Below are 18239 nucleotides of genomic sequence, written 5' to 3' on the forward strand. Positions count from 1 at the left end.
GCAAACAAATTTTTTTATTAATATTTTAAGACAAATTATTAAAGTTGTCGTTAGAGTGAAAATTAATTTAAGTTATTGATATTGATTACTTCCGAATCCATACTAGAACTTGTTTTGTCAAATAGTTACACAATTTATGATTTTAAAAAGATATAAATGTGTTGAAACTAGCATGCAATTAAGCGGTACATTTCCTTCTTCCCAGTGCACTCAGTAAAGGATTGACAAAGTTGGCCTTCATTTTTGTTTCCTTCGATTCTCGTCTTATAATTTGGGTGGCCACAAGAATAGTGACTATGTTACTGAGATAGTGCGTTCACCACCTACGACTTAATTTCCACCTTTCAACGGGTGCAATGATAGTCAAGCACTATCCAATCCTAATCAAAAAACATATACATAAATTAAAAGTTTAGATGGTCTGGGTTCAATTTAATGATGAAAGCTCATGGTAGTTAACAGATATTGGTAGTGGAAAAAAACCAGTAAAATTGATAAAAATATTAATTTCCTACAGGTGAAATAATATATCATGACACAGTAAAATCTAAATCATGATATACAATAAATTAAGACAGCCGTTATAATGACAAAGTTTATTTTAAATTAATATAATCAATGGTTTATATACTAAAAACAAAACAATTTATAACGTAACATGACAATAGTTAGTTCATACATCATCGCCATAATTCCATTCATGTACGGGAAAGTACATTTGCATCAAGGTCTCATATATATCGACATCTACTGGCATGAATGTGCAGAATATGACTCTGCTGACATCCTTGTTGTCTTCTAGAAATTTCCGAGCACTTCTTAATGCTATGTGAGCCGCAAGTCTGTTAGGGAAGCCATAAATACCAGTGGATATACATGGGAAAGCGATAGTCTTTAATTCGTACTGCTTTACAAGTGCAAAACAATTCTCATAACATGATTTTAGATTAGGTGCAGAGCCATTCTGTGGACCAACTGTATGGATAACATCTGAAAAAAAAAAAAAATTTTTGGGCAAACCAATATCTGGATGTGTATTTTTTTTCATTCATCCTTTTAGACAGGACAGGATACCTAAGATCTCAAGCCATGCTGCCTATTCATTAGTATTTTTTATCTTAGTTAAGTGTATTTGATATAAATAAAAATACGAATCAGACCAGAGAGATTGTTTAAAAAATAATGTCAATCTTAATCTTATGAAACATCAATGAAAAGTATATATTTAATAGAGAAACTTAAAAACTTATGTTTACCAAAAAGTATTTTATTTATTTTGTTACTTACAATTGGCAGGTAAGTTATAACCGCAAGTAATTCTGGCTTCACCAGTAGGACAGCCACCCAAATTATTACATTCAGCCTGGACAAAAAAAAAGTAAGAATAATAGATTTTTTTTAATATATATTTTTCATTAAAAAATACCTGAAGCATTGGTCCAGCAGCACGGTGAATGGCCCCGTCAACGCCGCCTCCAGCAATCAGACGTGAATTCGCAGCATTTACTATAGCATCTACCTATAAAATAAGAAGTTAAAAAGTAAACATTTTAGGGGGTTTATCTCCAATAATACACATTTGTGTTACCTCCAATTTCGTTATATCACCCTTGAAAATCGAAACTTTATGGTTAATGTTTATATTTCGTTCTGAATTAAGTTTTATTTTACGGAATTCGTTAAGGTCTTCAACTGTATGTTTCTTATCCTGTAAACTTTGGTTATCTTGAACATAAAATATCCAGGGGTCAACTTTGTCTATCGTAATGTAGTCACCAGATTTATATAACTTTCTTTTTTCTTCTGTAGGTAAAGCAAGAATTCTTTCTTTTTCTTCTTTCCATTGTGATGCCGAACTCATCTTTATAATAGAAAAAAAACGCGATTGTATGAAATTTTTCGCGATACTCGAGCAAAACCGATTTGATATGATACCTGTATTTACCGGCAACAACATAATTTTTTATAAAATTCGAATTTATATATTTGACGTAGAAAACAGATAATAAGTTACAAGCAACAAAATTAAAATTCATTTCTTTAAATTATAATTCATTCCTAATTCATAATTGGTTTTATTATTATAATAAAAATTAATTATTATAAATATTATATTTGATATAAAAATTTATACAAAATTTTATGATTGTGTAAATTCATAACTCCGTTACGTAAAATTCAGAGCTATCAAATAAGTAATAGCAACATTGTTGAACTTTTTGTGATACGAAAATTGTCAAACGAAATTTCTCCACGTAACGCAGGCGTGCGTTTAGCTAAATTAATAGCGTTTTTCGAGGATTTAGTGTCCTTAATCTGCAATGATTATATAAAAAAATAATTCGTTATAATACCTAGTAGCATTTGACGTTATAATATTTTCTTTTTCTGCCAAGTAAGTCTCTAAATATATGTTTATATCGGCGACTCAACACCGGCCTTTGTGTTAATTTAAAAGCCACTTTGTTTAATATTATTTTATTGTAAAGACTTTTTTCTCTCAGGATGAAGACGCTGAGTCTTCTTCTGGTGGTTGCACTATCGATTATCAGTAGCTTGGCTGTAGATAGAAACAACTTTAAAACTTGCGAACAGTCGGGCTTTTGTAAGCGGCTTCGGCCATTCAAGTCTGAAAAATCACAGTATGCCTTGAACTTGGATACAGTGATGGTACATGGGAATGTACTGGGAGCGGAAGTCGTCACCCAGGATAATCAAGGAGAGAAAAATAACGTTCTGGTAAGTTACAAACCTTTAATGCATATATTAATTACGTATTTAAAATTGATCAAAAGAAAATGACAGAATTTTTTTTAATGTCCCTATTTAATTATAGAACATTGTTTTATTAATATTTTAAATAATATTTTTTTTTACAATAAAACTTAGTTTTTGTACTCATATTTTAACAGCACTAAAGTGCTGTTGTTTTAATGCATTTGATGATTAGAGACAAAATTTTAAATTTATGTGAACATATTATTTTATAAAATATCCTTTATATTTCTTAATCTATGACGTATATATATAAACAAAACAAAGGCATGGTGTCTTTATTTTTAATATATAATATACATACTATTAATTTTAGAACATTTGTACCTTGTTATAATATATTGAACTATAATATATATATATATATATATATATATATATCTCATAGTATATCTTTGAATCTAAAACATATCTTAATATTTAAGGTGAAAAATATTGATATGAAGCAATGTAGGATCTTTCTTTGTTGTCTTATTTATTGTGCAAGTAGGAAGTGATAAAAGTGCATGTTCAATAAATCAACCATAACTGGCTGTTTGTTGTGTAAACAGTAACTGGTATAACCTTATTCGACCAAGTATAAAATCTTAAATAGATATACTGTAAAAAAATTATATATATACATGTTTTATTATACTCAGAAAATGAATTTAAAAATTTTGGCCTGTATAGAAATAATATTAATATTTGCATTGAATATAATTTTAAAAAAAGCTATTAAACTAGCAAAAAAATCTAACATTAATTCTAAGGTTTCATAGTTATGATGGTATTCAAACATTTCTAAGGTTAAGAAAATTCAGGTGATTATAGCAATATATATATTATATATACTACAAATTAATTTATTTAACTTAGGTTAAGTTAAAAATATATACTAATATGTGTATGTTATTTTAACAGTGGCGTTATACACTTAAACTATCAGCTCTCGTCGACGGAACCTTCAGGGTCGAGTTGGATGAATCTGAACCTCTATATCCGAGGTATAGGACACAGTTAGCCCTCGACGGAGAACCGAAAGAAGATAGGTAAATCAATATGTTTATACTATTTAATGTTTTATTTATTTTTGTATCTGGCAACATTTATACAAACTTTTTGAAATTAGAAGCCATAATTTTTCCACCCAAATATTATTTGTTTATTTAAAAGCAATGTTGGCTTAATATTAGTATATAGCTCAAATGATAAAGTCACTACTGTTACATTGCTAATGTCTGAGGTTGGATTCCTGCTTGTAACAATTACATCTTCACATATTCTATTCAAATTCCATGTTTTATGTTTATACAAGACATGATTTTTTGCAGTCTGAAACTGATATCCAATGAGGGCGGTAAACTGACGGTGGTCAACAGTCAAGGTCATAAGGTCATTATAACAGCTGACCCCTTGAAGTTTGAGTTCTACAACAAGAACGGTGACCTCGCCGTAGTACTGAATGACAACAACCAGCTGATAGTCGAACCGCTGCGGGTGAAGAGGGAGAAGATTGGTGATGATGATGAAGCAGCTGCAGTTGAGGTAAGGATATTCCAGACGTTCCCAAACTCACCTCCTACCCACTTTGAGAGTAAACTATATTTCAACGACTCCATTTTTTCATCTACTGTAAAGCCACTATAACTTATTCTAGCTAAATAAAATTACAAATCTCCCGCCAGGACTCTACATGGCACCCCATTTTTCTGAGTCTCTTACCACACTTTGGGAACGTCTGGTCTAGATTATGTTGACACAATTATTGGGTGATTTTTTTTAAACCATTCGTTTTTAAACAATTTGAAAAATTTTCTACTGCTACTGAAATTATATTTCCTAGTATATTATTGTACGTTATATACTATTGTTGTACGTTACATAAAACGTAATAACTTTGAAATTTTAAATTTTAATTGGTTTTACTGATAACAGTATTTCCACCGATATTTAAATATTGTTTTTTAATCTGTGTCCCCTATTTATAACACCTGCATATATCATTCATTTCTATACAACACTAGCTGATAGGCTTTTTTTTTAAACGGGCCATCATTTTGTACGTGCATAATTAAATACAGTATTTAATACGTAGTGCCTTAAAAATTCTTTTTCTTAATACTTTAGTGACTATATAAAATGATGGCAAAATTGTTTTTAAATAAAATTAGTTTTTTTTTAAATTAAATTATACTTTTTAATTGCAATATCTAGTAGTTTTAATTCGAAATGAAATTAATATTCTGACTTTTAGACAACTATTAGATCGTATTTTATACATTTTGAACCTTAGTTATAATGAGATAAGATTAAAAATACTACGTCTTATTGATTTCGTATAAATGTAGTGTTAGTGACGTATTTATAAAAAAGATACTTTAACATTATCTCTACGTGAGAGATTGTAAGAAAAATCATCATTATCGTCTCGTCATATTATATGAGATATGTTACAGTATTTCCTTAAAACCGACATTTGACTAAACTCCCACGTCATGTACACAAATTTATGTAAACCAGACTTTTATTGAAATGTCTATGTTGAATGTTAAACAGCAACTTGTTTATATATATATATATATATATAATTAAACAATAATATTTGTACAGCTTATCTAATAACCACAAATGACTAACTGAATTAGAGTAATCTGTTTCTGTACGTAACTTATTTTACGGTGTAATTATAGCCCTTATTTCTATGTAAATAAAGTTTAATTTAACATTATATCGTAATTACTAATTACACATACATATCATCATCAGTTATTTGATTTTAGACTTTATCCCGTACGTAAAAACGTGTATTTTTGTATATATATTTTTTCGTTGAAATTGAACTAGGAAGGTGCTATTATCGAATGTTTGTATTTTATAGTGTACGTGAGGGTCGCGGGTTCAAATCTCAAACGTCATTACACGTTCAATAAAATTAAATTGAACGAATGTGTTAGGTCGTAGGTCATGCCTCATGGGGTCATTACGGATATGTGCGAGTTTTTGTAGTGATGTTTGCATGTTTGTTACACAGAAACTACTGAATAGATTTGTATTTTTTTTAAAGATCAAATTATTATCTATTAATTACTATGAAGTAATAAAGGTCATTACTTTAGGAATTCCGTGATTTTTTTTTATGCGAAAATTCTGAATACATATGATTTAATTGTTTTAGTTTATTATATTAAGTAAAATTTTAATTTTATTTCTTTTGATACGTTGTATCTTAATAAAGAAAAACGCTATCTTCGTTTGGTAAACATTGTATGTATGTATGTATGTTCAGCTTTCACGCAACAATTACTTAACGGATTTTGATAGAACTCTACAGTAATGTAGTTTAGACATCAGAATACGACATAGGTTATAATTTATCATCTTATAGTTCGCTGGATTATTTCGTGGCAGTATTTTGTGCATGATTCTCGTGTCAGCTGTGGTATTAACACACTTCATATACCTTTCTGTGAGCTCAATTCCAAAGATGCTGCGGTTATTCTGCCAATAACTAGTTTAAAATAAAACTATTTTTTTTTTAAACGCAACTATTTCATAAGCACCACACGTCCAACGATGTGTGGTTTTATAAAAAAAAATAACGCGTACGAAGTCGCGGGAATCGGTATATACCTAACCGCTATATACCTAACTTCCGCAACTAAGCTATCGTGTGTAAATTCGAGTGTAAAAATATTTTTTTTCTGTTTAAAATAAGTGCTTTTGCCACTAACCCACGTTCTACAAAACGATCCAATTAAATTTATCGATAGACGAAATCCGACTATCCCCGCAGTTACGGTTAACTCGTACGAGCAAACCAAATACCGGCTGTTTCGAAGTTTTCTACGAATAAAACCTTAGATCGAGTATATATCGTGCACCGAGGGTAAAGATTACGTTGACTTATCTACTATCGCACCAACAATACAAGACTAACCGTTATCATAATAACTACTCTATATACTACTATAAGTGATAATTAACTACTCGTAGTATTTAAATGAAACTAATATATTTTCGGATATACTACGCGGATTTTATTATTTTATAACTACATAATCCCTACGTTTCGGTTACTTTGCAGCAACCGTGATCCAAGTAACCAAGAAAAGTAACCGAAACGTCGGGATTATGTAGTTTTTAAATAATAAAATCCGCGTAGTATATCCGAAATATATTAGTTTCATTTAAATGAATAAAACTCGCGAAAGTCTCAGATCTCACTACTCGTAGTATTGTTTTGGAATTAATTGCAATATTGTTCTGTTTTTTAATGTACTCATTATAATGTCGTTATCAAAATGACTAAATGTATGATGTATCATACGTCATAAGTCATAAATACCTGATATCATACCAGGAGGATGAAGGTGCTTGGAGTGAAAATTTCAAATCTCATCACGATTGCAAACCGAGAGGCAACGAGGCTGTGTCCCTGGACGTGGCCTTCCCTGACGCTAACCAGGTTTACGGTGAGTCACGGTCTATGGTCCAACGAATCAGTATAATTCATGTCAACAATACATTAATGTTTAAGACCGTCTTGTATGTCTTATTATATATATATATATATAAAGTCGTAAAGAACCAAGTCGTGTGTTACGCTATAACTCAAGAATAGCTGTACCGGTTTGGTTGAGAATTGTTGGGAAGGTAGTTTGGAACCAGGAGACGGACATAGGATACTTCTCATCGAGTTCGATCGAAAAAACCCAAATGAACTTCATATAAATTAATAATGTACTAACTTACTGCTTCTAAGGCGGAACGGAGCACGTTGTAACTATACAATTCTAACTGTGGAATTGACACGGACGAAGTCGAGCGCAAAAACTACCTAGTACTCTATAAAATAGATTTCTGTACGAAAAAAAAAATGTTTGTGTATGGAAAAAAATAGAATATTTTAAATTGAAAAAAGTCATATTTACATTTTACATTAATATATATTTATATATCACTTGTCAGGTATCCCACAACACACGGATAACTTCTATCTCAAGACCACGACGTCCGGTGAGCCCTACCGTTTGTATAACTTGGATGTCTTCGAGTATGAGTTAGACAGTCGCATGGCTATATACGGCGCTGTTCCCGTCCTGTACTCACACAGGTAAGAAGACAGATAAAAAAAGTGATCTTCGTAATGAAAAAATGAAAATATGAAGTGATAGAAATTTATACGTAGTGCACTCAGATTGTTTCTTTAAGACAAACTTTAAACATTGCTCACTATTCGCTATCGACCACCCTTACTAGCACCGTCTCTTTCTATCCCCCCTCCCCGGTAGCGTTGAACGTGTAACGCAACCTCCTTGGAAGACATAAAAAGTTTCACTTCAAATGTATATAAATTAATTATTTTTTCCCAAACTTAAGCATTTTATTAGTTTTTTGGTAGAGACTACATTGAAGTCACAATATTCAATGAGACATACAGTTACTGTATATATGATTGAAATTATGCTTTATCAATATATATATATATATATATATATATTTAAAATTCTTCGTGCTTTTCACACAGTAAGCGTCACAGTGCCGGTGTGTTCTGGCACAACTCGGCTGAAACGTGGGTGGATGTGGTGAACTACGCTGACGAAACAGTGGTGTCCTCTCTCGTGAACCTGGTGACTGGAGGGAGGAAGACCAGGGTGGACGCCAGGTGAGCGACGGGGGTACTACTGCTGACACACACATACACATATATATATGTGTGTGTGTGTGTTTAGTGTTGCTGTAGATATACTTGATTATAATCGGTTGGATGTATATTACGTATCAAAAGTACTGTTGCATCGCTTTGTACAGGTTCATGAGTGAGTCCGGTGTGATAGACGTGTTCGTGTTGCTCGGAGACAAGCCCTCCGACGTGTTTAGACAGTACACCAGGCTGACGGGAGTGGCGCCGCTACCGCCGGTGAGAACACACACACACAGACACACATACACATATAAACACACAAGAAACTATTCTACACACCCACCCATCTATTATCATTTTTATAGGATAGATTCTTTCCAGCGTTATTAGCAATATAAAAAATATTTGTGCTACCAAAAAAATTCACACATGACTATGAAATCCTAGTTAAATTTCAAACCGTTTAAATTTAACGTTAATCGTTTAAACGTTAGTTATTCTGCTCCATATAATATGTATTAAGATATGAGAGTTATATGTTTTATTGTTTTAGAAATTCTCTCTGGCGTACCATCAATCAAGATGGAACTACGCTGATGAAAACGAAGTGAGGTCTGTGGACGAGGGATTCGACGCAAACGATATACCCGCGGACGTCATCTGGCTGGACATTGAATATACGGATAGGAAAAAGTCAGTGGCCAGTATAACTTGAACTATATGTAATTAAGGAATTAGATAAAGATTGTTATATTTGAAAATATTCAGTTATTGGTGATAAGGTTAATGTGTCCAACCAAACGAGATAAACAGTGTAAACAAGCTTATTCCATACATTCTTATCTGTTAATGATTTTTCACAAGTTATATATATATGTATATAAATATATTGTAATTCGAAGATATTTCACCTGGGACCCGGAGAAGTTTGCTCACCCAGCCGAGATGGTGGCGAATCTGACTGCCAAGGGTAGAAAACTGGTGGTCATCATAGACCCGCACATCAAGAGGGAGGCCGGGTACTTCCTGCACGAGGACGCCACCGAGCAAGGGTTATACGTCAAGAACAAGGACGGGAATGACTATGAGGGTACGCTACACCCGTGTTATTGGTGTCGGTAAAAACAAACAATGCAGTAATACGTAATAATGTTATTTCTTAATTTGAAAGAAAATTTTCAATTCTGATGCCATATAAAGCCGGTTTTAAATTATTATTTAATTTCGCCATACATGTGTGTATTTATTTTCCATTGTCTCATTTTTGACATTTTCAAGCAATAACTATTTTTTTATACGTTATAATATTTATAGCTCTGATTGTATTATATTTTTATACCAGGTTGGTGTTGGCCGGGGTCGTCTTCGTACCTCGACTTCTTCAACCCTAAAGTCATGGATTACTACGTCAAGAGGTATCAGTTCGATAACTTCCCGGGGACCAGCAAGGATGTGCACATATGGAACGATATGAACGAACCTAGTGTGAGTACACACACGCGCACACGCGTATATACACACACACATACGATATTTGTCAATTATTTTTATATTACACAATATATATATATATATATATATATATATATATAATGTTCAGGTATTCAATGGACCGGAAATAACAATGCCAAAGGACTGTCGTCACTACAAACCACCTCAAGACGGACATGACGGTCTCGCGTCTTTCTGGGAACACAGGTACGGACATACATGTATACTTGGTAAGCTCAAAAATTACACATAAACGGAAGATAAGAATATAAATGTATTCTGTCAAATAATATAACAGAACACACGTACAGTTTAATAGAAATGAATTAACTTGTCTGCAGACACGTCCACAACGAGTACGGCCTGTTCCACATCAGCGGCACCCACCAGGGCGTGTTGGATAGGGCGGGCGGGAGATACAGGCCTTTCGTACTAACTCGCTCCACCTTCGCCGGCACACAGCGGTTAGTCGATACAAGAGGAAGCTAGTAGAATATAAGAGGAGACGCAGAAACAAAACTATATATATATGTATGTGTGTGTATGTGTGTGTAGGTACGCCGCAGTGTGGACCGGCGACAACTCAGCGGAGTGGGGTTTCTTGGAGGCGTCGGTGAGGATGTGCGTGTCGCTGGCGGCGAGCGGCATCAGTCACTGCGGATCGGACGTCGGCGGGTTCTTTAAGTACCCTGAGGAAGAGCTCATGACGAGGTGGTACCAGGTAATACACTCAGTAGGAGATACATCTTATACTAGAAATATATATATGTGGTTAGCAAGTAGCTATTTAATTTTGTCATTAGCGACCTTAATATTTAATTTACAGGCTATGAGCCATATATAGTACATATACATTGCATAATTCAGTTATGTATACTATAATATATATAATATACACATGTAGAAAACTATACAATCGACATTTACTATATATAGCAGACTTTAAAAGCCGTTCATATTAATTATATTTAATTTATCTTTATATATCAAACGCTCATGTAACCAGGCCGCCGCATATCAACCGTTCTTCCGAGCTCACTCTCACATAGAAACCAAGAGACGGGAGCCCTGGCTGTACCCGGCCGCCACCATGGGCAGGATAAGAGACGCGGTCAGACGGAGATACGCCTTGCTGGACTTTTGGTAATGACAAACATACCGAGATACATACAAACATATCAATATTTAAAAATATAGGTGATATAATTTTCATTACATGTTGTACAACCGGTGGACTAAGGAATCATTCCTTTATATTACTGAATGTATATATTCATTCAACTTTTATTTTAACAGAACATGTATATTTGTGATATTAAATTATAATACACACTCCACAAGCAATAGCTTAGAGTTTTCATATAATATTTCCTTTGATTCAAGGTACACGTTGTTCTACGAGCACTCAGTAGACGGTCTACCAGTCATGAGACCATTGTTCCAGGAATTCCCGGAGGAGGAAGAGACATTCACTATAGATGACACATATCTGTTGGGTCGGTTGTGAATGACATTGAGCTATTCTCTTCATTTTCAATACAAAACAATTTAATTTTATTATAAACAATATCTCTATAGTAAATAGGATGTATCTTGCAAGAAATAGCTTTGGTATTTAATGGGAAGAATTTTTTCACTATAAAAATCTATTAAAATAGTCCATAAAATAGGTTTAAATGTGTTTATTTTGAAAAGAATAACTTGATTATATATTGAACATATATTTTAATGAATATAAATTTTTTCAGGCGATCGCTTGCTAGTGAGGCCGGTGTTGTCAGAGGGCGCCACTAGTGTTAAAGTTTATTTCCCCGGAAAGGATTCCAAGACACTGTGGTATGATACAGATTCATATCAGGCATACCCCGGAAACGGATACACTACCATCGATGTCAACATAGCCAAGGTAGGTGACATGAACTATAGTCATGACAGCTCAGTTAAGAAAGTGTCTGAGAAACTTTACCGGAGTAATGTGTTCCAATCTGATTGTGTTATAAATATTCAATATATAGATATATAGTATTTAGTACTATTTAGTATATATAATTTATATATATACACTAAACAGTTGCCTTCCCTTCTTATCATTTTTATCATAAAAAAAAGGCTGAAGTGTACTACCATATGTAGTTTTGATGATTAAAACCATATATATAATAATCAAACCCGTTCATTATTTAAGGTTATATAAGGTCAAAAAACAGATGACCCTAGGATTTAATTATTTTTAAATAAAGTCTGTACACAGCTTAATAATGAGGTAGCATAACTATATATATATATAATATGGTAAATTATTTCTTATGTAACTTTAATGTGCATTTATTTTGTTATTTACTTTGTAATAAAATTCTAATATTAACAGATGCGTTTGACAGTAATTATTTGTTTCTCTTCCGCCATACTAATGTTATACATACTTGTACCTGCTGTAGACTCCGGTGTACCAGCGAGGCGGCACAGTGATCTTCCGCAAGGAGAGGGTCAGGCGAGCATCCCCACTCATGGCGGACGACCCTTACACTGTAGTGGTGACGCTCGACCAACAGGTAGGGGACGGGGGAAATGGATAGAGAGTTGTAGACAGGGGTAGAGAGTTGTAGACAGGGGTAGAGAGTTGTAGACAGGGGTAGAGAGTTGTAGACAGGGGTAGAGAGTTGTAGACAGGGGTAGAGGGTGTAGACAGGGGTAGAGGGTTGTAGACTGGGGTAGAGAGTTGTAGACAGTGGAAGAGGGTTTTAGACAGGGGTAGAAGGATTGTAGACAGGGGTAGAAAACCTACTATTGTTTTTATATATAATCTTTAAACCTAAAAATATCAAACGTACTATCTGTGACAATTAAAAATTATTTACACATACAAATAAATATGGCGAATGACTACAACAAACAGCTTAATAAACGTTATTCTGCCAGAACACGGCGCGCGGCTCGCTGTACATCGACGACGGGGAAACGTACGAGTACAGGAAGCACAAGTACACGTACGGGCGACTCGCGTACTCCGCGGACAGGATGACCTACACGTGAGCTATATACATATATATATATATAGGTCTTAGAGTAGTGTGTGGAGGGCTACTGACCTGTTTATTGAACATAATTTTATTTTCGTCTCTGGTCACGCGTATATTATATTTTCTTCTGTATTATTTTGTTTATATTATATTACCTTCCTTTTAATTTAGTTATAAATGTCAATATATAATCATACTAATGTTGTAGCCAAATTCTTTACACAGGATTGTTATCTATATATCATAACGAGTAAAATAAATGTTTAATTTTCTTAAATTCTGAAGTAAAAGAGAATTAGAACGGTTTTTTTTTCTATATTAGTGTGTTCATTAATATTAATAAATGTCTCTTGCAGGTTCATAGACAAGAACGCACATTACCCGACGCGTTCGTGGGTGGAGCGTATAGTCATAGCGGGTATTAAGAACCCACCGAAATCGGCCAAACTCGTCCAGGACGGTAAAGTCACGCCGCTGCAGATGACCTTGCACCGGGGCAACGACGTGCTGGTGGTGAGGAAACCAGCCGCCGCCATGGCCAAGGAGTGGGAAATACAATTCACATATTAAACGCGCGCCGGTCTGGCGGCAGCTGGGGTCTGGCGGACCCTCGTCTCTGGTGCCGCGGATCGGAGACTTACTCGTCTTTTAATAATTTCCTTTCAGCCGCCGCCAGAACCGTTACGCTTGCCCAAAACTATAAGTTTTCACTTTGTTGTTTAAGTGAAATAGTATTTTGTAGGAACACTCGACGGAGTCACTCTAGCGGTAGGAAGCTCTGAGGGAATATTGATTTTGTTAATAATATAGTACTCTACTAAGCCGCGGTCTCAAAAGTATTTTAAATGATGTCCTTCCCGTGTATTTGTCCATATCATAGTTTATTTACGTCCAGACACGTTCTCACAGGTGACGCCTTTGTTATACATTTTAAAAAATATTTTTCGGATAAAACCAGTGTTGTGACTCTACAGAACCGATCAAATGACAATTGTAATACAATGAAGAGACGTTTATTTTAAATTTTTATTATACTAATCAAAAACTGGCAACATTAAGACGTTTTGGACGTTTGCAAGGTATCCATAGATTATTATTTGTGATAAATAAAATACGATTTTATATTTACGCCTTTTATTAATAACCTTGCCTATAAATATAATATATCAGGCACTGGATTGAGGCTGACAGCACAAAAGTGACCTGTAGCCTTAGCACGAGTTACATCGACTCGCAACACGCACAGTTTACAGTAATTAACTGAAACTTATATTTTTCGGATCACTACGCGTATTTTATTTACTCCCCTCGTGATCCCGTCTGCCCGTGATCACGGTTGCTGCAAAGTAACCGAACCGGAGTGTGTAGTTTTAAAAAATAATAAAATACGTGAAGTAATCACAACAATACTAGTTTTAATTTAAATGAACACTCGCGAGTCTTAGATCTCATTAGTTAACAGTCCAACTGTCCGTATCGGCGACACGAGCTCGTGCTAAGGATACACTTGGAGACATTAAAATATATTCAACATTTCTGGAGTTACCCCACTAGACATTGAGAGCGTCCAGCGAGGACCGACGTACCTATAAATCTATACTTTTTATATAATTAAAAATTATTCCTTGTTGTAGTTTTTGTAAATATACTAACGCACAGACTCCTCGCCGCGCGGCACCCGGCCGGTGGGTACGTTTTATAATTTTATTAATTTTAAAGCTGTCAACAATATCGCACGCCCGTTCCCCATAATCAAATATATATCTGCTATACAATACTCAGTGTATTTTCCATCTGAGACGCCACTCCTGTGCTAATGAGAGTCCTAACGCAACAGACTAGTTTCCGAGACGGGCGTCGCTCACCCACATCCATGAACAACAAATGTGAACTGAAGAAAAACCGATTTTGTGATATCTTTATATGACACGCTTCGTGAACTCGCCGGCCGCGACTCGCCAGGGACGAAATAAATAAACAATGAAAAAAATAACTCGCTTCGCAACCGAAGGCTATTTGAAGAATATTCTAGTAGGCTTGTCTTCGTTCGGGAACTCTATGAAGGGATGCGTCTGTTTGTGCTCCAGCATGTCGTCCTCGTTCCTGAACGCCTGCCCGCACACGTCGCACACGGCCTCCTCGTCCTCTGATGATGAGTCTCTTCTCTTCTTACACGTCTCTTTCGAGTCGCTCCTCGCCGGCTCGTCTATGATCGGCTTCCCGGTGGTCAGGTACGCCTTCATGTTGGCGTGTTTCACGGACAGCTTGTGCTGCTGGAGCCTGTTCTCCGAGCTGCACTGGTACTCGCATATAAAACACACGTATTTCATGTCCCCGGTGTGTAGTTCCGCATGGGCCTTCCTCTTCTCTGGTGTCGCGAACCGGAAGTCGCAGAATTTGCAGGGGTACTTCCTGTCCGGCGAGTGGAAACGCATGTGTGACGTCAGAGCGTCCATGTCCTTGCATATCTTCCTGCACTCGACGCACATTACTCCCTGTTGGATCGCCTCCGTCTCTTCGGCGCTCGGCGTGTTGTGATGGATCCGCCTGTGGGACGTCAGACCTTTCTGACTGACGAATACTCTCAAACAATCATCACACTGAAACTGATCCTTGGCCTTGGAATCCGAGCCATGTGATTCCAGTTGGTGTTTAGCGAACTTATCAGCTTGATAGAATTGTAGGTTGCACTCATCGCATTTCCAGGCTTGGACCAGTTTGGAGAACGCCTCTAGGACGTCCAAGACGGATTGACCTTCGACCTCCGGGTGGAAGCTCTTGGTGTGTTCGCAGAAATCTATGATCTTCGTGAAGGAACTGTCGCAGGCCTGGCAGACGTACGGCTCCTTATGTTCGTCCATGATGTGACATTTCAATTCGGACAGATCGGAAAAGGACTTGGAGCACATGAAACATATCAACTTCTGTTTGCCCTTCACGACTTCCGTTATGACCTTGTACTCCATCAATTGGACTTTCTGATGTATCTGTAGGTGTTTGAACAGCTCCTTCCTGGTCTCGTAGTCCGTCGGGCAGAATTTGCACGGGAACCTCTTCCGATGCAACCTCTTCCTGTGCAGATTCAACTGCTGTTTGTCTTTGAACTGTCTCGTGCAGGAGTTGCAGGAGAAGCAGTCGGTGTCGTCGTACATCTCGTGAGACCTCAGGCACGTCAACATCCTGCTCTTCCGCTTGTAAACTTCTCCACAACTGCACTCGTATCCTTCCTTCTTAATCACTTCCGTCTCCGAATCATCCAACCTAGGCTTCTTATCGAAGCTGTAATCCAGCTCGTCCTCCATTTTAAAGTCCAATCCATTCATGATGTCCACAGCCCTCTTCTCCATTGAACTTTTAACCTTCAAATGTTCCTTCTCCTTATCACACTTGTGACAGTAGAAGTCTCTATCGTCGGGGTGGTAATGATCGGTCTTCAGTAAGCCATACGCTTCCTGCTCCAACGTCAGAACATCCCCGGTTATTGAATTCAATTGGAATGAATCATCGAGCTCGTTGTCATAGTTGGTCGACAATATCTTTTCTTCTATTCTATTGTATGGGACGTTTCCCTGGACCATGGGATGGATTTCCATGACCAGCGTCTTGGTTGTCTGTGACTGTATTAAGCCGTCCGGAGCGTTTGTTATGGTGGACGTTGTGTTTATCACTTTATTTGATATTAGACTTGTTTCCGTTACAGTTATTCCCATTTCTTCTTTGATGTCTTCCGTTTTGATGGGTTCCTGAAATTTTTGTGACATTTGATTAGAGATAATACAAAAAAAATAGTTTATTTTAAAATGTTTTCTGTGTTGGTCTTTGGAAAAATCTTTAATTTATGCTGGTTGCTTTTTAAATTATTGTTAATTGAACACAAGGTAAGCTATACATAAATAGTCCGTATCTATCTACCTAATATACTTTAAAATAAAACTCTATAGTAAAATAATTTCTTATTATAATTTTATTACACAAACACAATATATAAATGTAAATCTTTTTTGATAATTTTAAATATAGGTAATATATTATGTAAGTGTAAGTATCATAATTTTTGTATCTTATACCTAAAGAAATAAATGTCTGAAATTTTTTTACATAAAATGTCTAGATTTACAATATGTTTGTACATTGGCACAAGATGTATGTATGCCACATTACTTAATATATGCCACAAAACGAATCTAAAATCTTTCAATTTGTTTAAAAACTTACTGCATATTCATTTTTAACATCTATGTCATCTCTTAAACAGGCCTCGACATTATTTAAAGCCTGTGCTTCCTCGCTGTCCAAACTTCCCTCATTGTAATTATAATAACCCATTTCATTATTGACTTCATCATCTCCTTCATCGTCTATCTCATCGTCAATCTCATCTTCACTCTTGATCCCATCAAAGTGCAGCGGCTCCTCATAAACTAATGTTTCAGATATCAATTCCTTGTCCTGTGCTACCTCCACCTGTTCAAAAACTGGACTGAACTCCGCTTTGATATCCACATCTGTGTCATCATATAAATTGACCAGTTCATTGGCGTCATATATATCTGTTTTGATGTCTTCTATAACATGACTTGCATCTTCCTCTTTAATTGGTATATCGGTATCAATTTTGTCTGTACTATCTGCTTGACAGTCTTGAGCTTCCATTATTATTTAGTACCAGGTTTCTGAAGTCCCACCTCAGTGATTTTAGCTTTTCATCATTCCTAAAAATTTAATAAGGATATTCACATTTTCATAGAACCAAAATACATTAGTCTTGTAGTATTATAGAATTAAGACTGTTGTTGTGCATAATAAAAAGGAATAATAGTAAACTTTTCCATACCAGCAACGATTCAAATAAGATTTAATCACTACAAGCGAATTATCCATTAAAATTTAACACTATTGAGGTAGAATAGTGTTTAGGAGTGCTGTCCACAAATTTCTATATGCAATTACAAAACAGTATATAAAAACGGGGTTATTAATATATTGCTCTTATTAAATAAACTAACAATGTATTTAAAAATACAAATATTCACACTTAAATAGTAAAAGTAAACATTTTATTGTAAAAATGACAAATTATGCCAAAAGTTGCAATATTTCTGACAGGTACTTTTTAATCCAATTTTTGTTTTTTTATGCAAAAGCGCAGATAATAAAGTTACAATAAATTATAATTTGTATGAAATTAATTAACCATATTCTTTGTTTTTATATTAAAAACTCTTAGCTATTTGCTTAAATTTCAATAGCATGTTTAAGTTTACAAAATATTTGCTTCCTGAGACAATTGATTTGAATCTCGATTATTTAGAAATTGTTAATTTATT

At 35.1% G+C, this 18239-nt stretch overlaps 3 protein-coding genes across 4 annotated transcripts; 1 reads left to right on the forward strand and 2 right to left on the reverse strand.

Annotated features, from left to right (window-relative positions):
• Nucleotides 1-581: 581 nt before the first annotated feature.
• Nucleotides 582-2002, reverse strand: LOC116775749 (macro domain-containing protein CT2219-like). 2 transcript variants are annotated; one of them, XM_061525149.1, is made up of 5 exons: nt 1936-2000; nt 1589-1861; nt 1427-1519; nt 1288-1363; nt 582-990 (listed from the first exon to the last, which is right to left on the reverse strand). In XM_061525149.1, exons 2-5 carry the CDS (start codon nt 1859-1861, stop codon nt 674-676), a joined length of 759 nt encoding a protein of 252 aa, XP_061381133.1. In that variant the 5' UTR covers nt 1936-2000; the 3' UTR covers nt 582-673. The 2 variants fall into 2 exon arrangements, with proteins under 2 accessions (XP_061381133.1, XP_032524618.2); XM_032668727.2 differs by having other exon boundaries at nt 1589-2002.
• A 232-nt stretch (nt 2003-2234) lies between these two features.
• On the forward strand, nt 2235-14036 carry LOC116775590 (neutral alpha-glucosidase AB). Its single transcript, XM_032668507.2, has 20 exons — nt 2235-2395; nt 2505-2739; nt 3679-3806; nt 4089-4302; nt 7118-7229; nt 7726-7870; nt 8285-8422; nt 8569-8677; nt 8955-9094; nt 9304-9491; nt 9744-9886; nt 10002-10099; nt 10234-10356; nt 10448-10613; nt 10899-11035; nt 11276-11388; nt 11641-11798; nt 12331-12444; nt 12812-12921; nt 13269-14036. The coding sequence occupies exons 2-20, from the start codon at nt 2506-2508 to the stop codon at nt 13480-13482; spliced, it is 2784 nt and encodes a 927-aa protein (XP_032524398.2). The 5' UTR covers nt 2235-2395; nt 2505; the 3' UTR covers nt 13483-14036.
• LOC116775654 (zinc finger protein 675-like) lies at nt 14030-17994 on the reverse strand. The gene is made up of 3 exons (XM_032668589.2): nt 17747-17994; nt 17128-17624; nt 14030-16655 (listed from the first exon to the last, which is right to left on the reverse strand). The coding sequence occupies exons 2-3, from the start codon at nt 17563-17565 to the stop codon at nt 14925-14927; spliced, it is 2169 nt and encodes a 722-aa protein (XP_032524480.2). The 5' UTR covers nt 17566-17624; nt 17747-17994; the 3' UTR covers nt 14030-14924.
• Between the last annotated feature and the right edge of the window lie 245 nt (nt 17995-18239).

The sequence above is a fragment of the Danaus plexippus genome, chromosome 27 (assembly GCF_018135715.1).
Source record: "Danaus plexippus chromosome 27, MEX_DaPlex, whole genome shotgun sequence".
In the NCBI taxonomy this organism is placed as follows: domain Eukaryota; kingdom Metazoa; phylum Arthropoda; class Insecta; order Lepidoptera; family Nymphalidae; genus Danaus; species Danaus plexippus.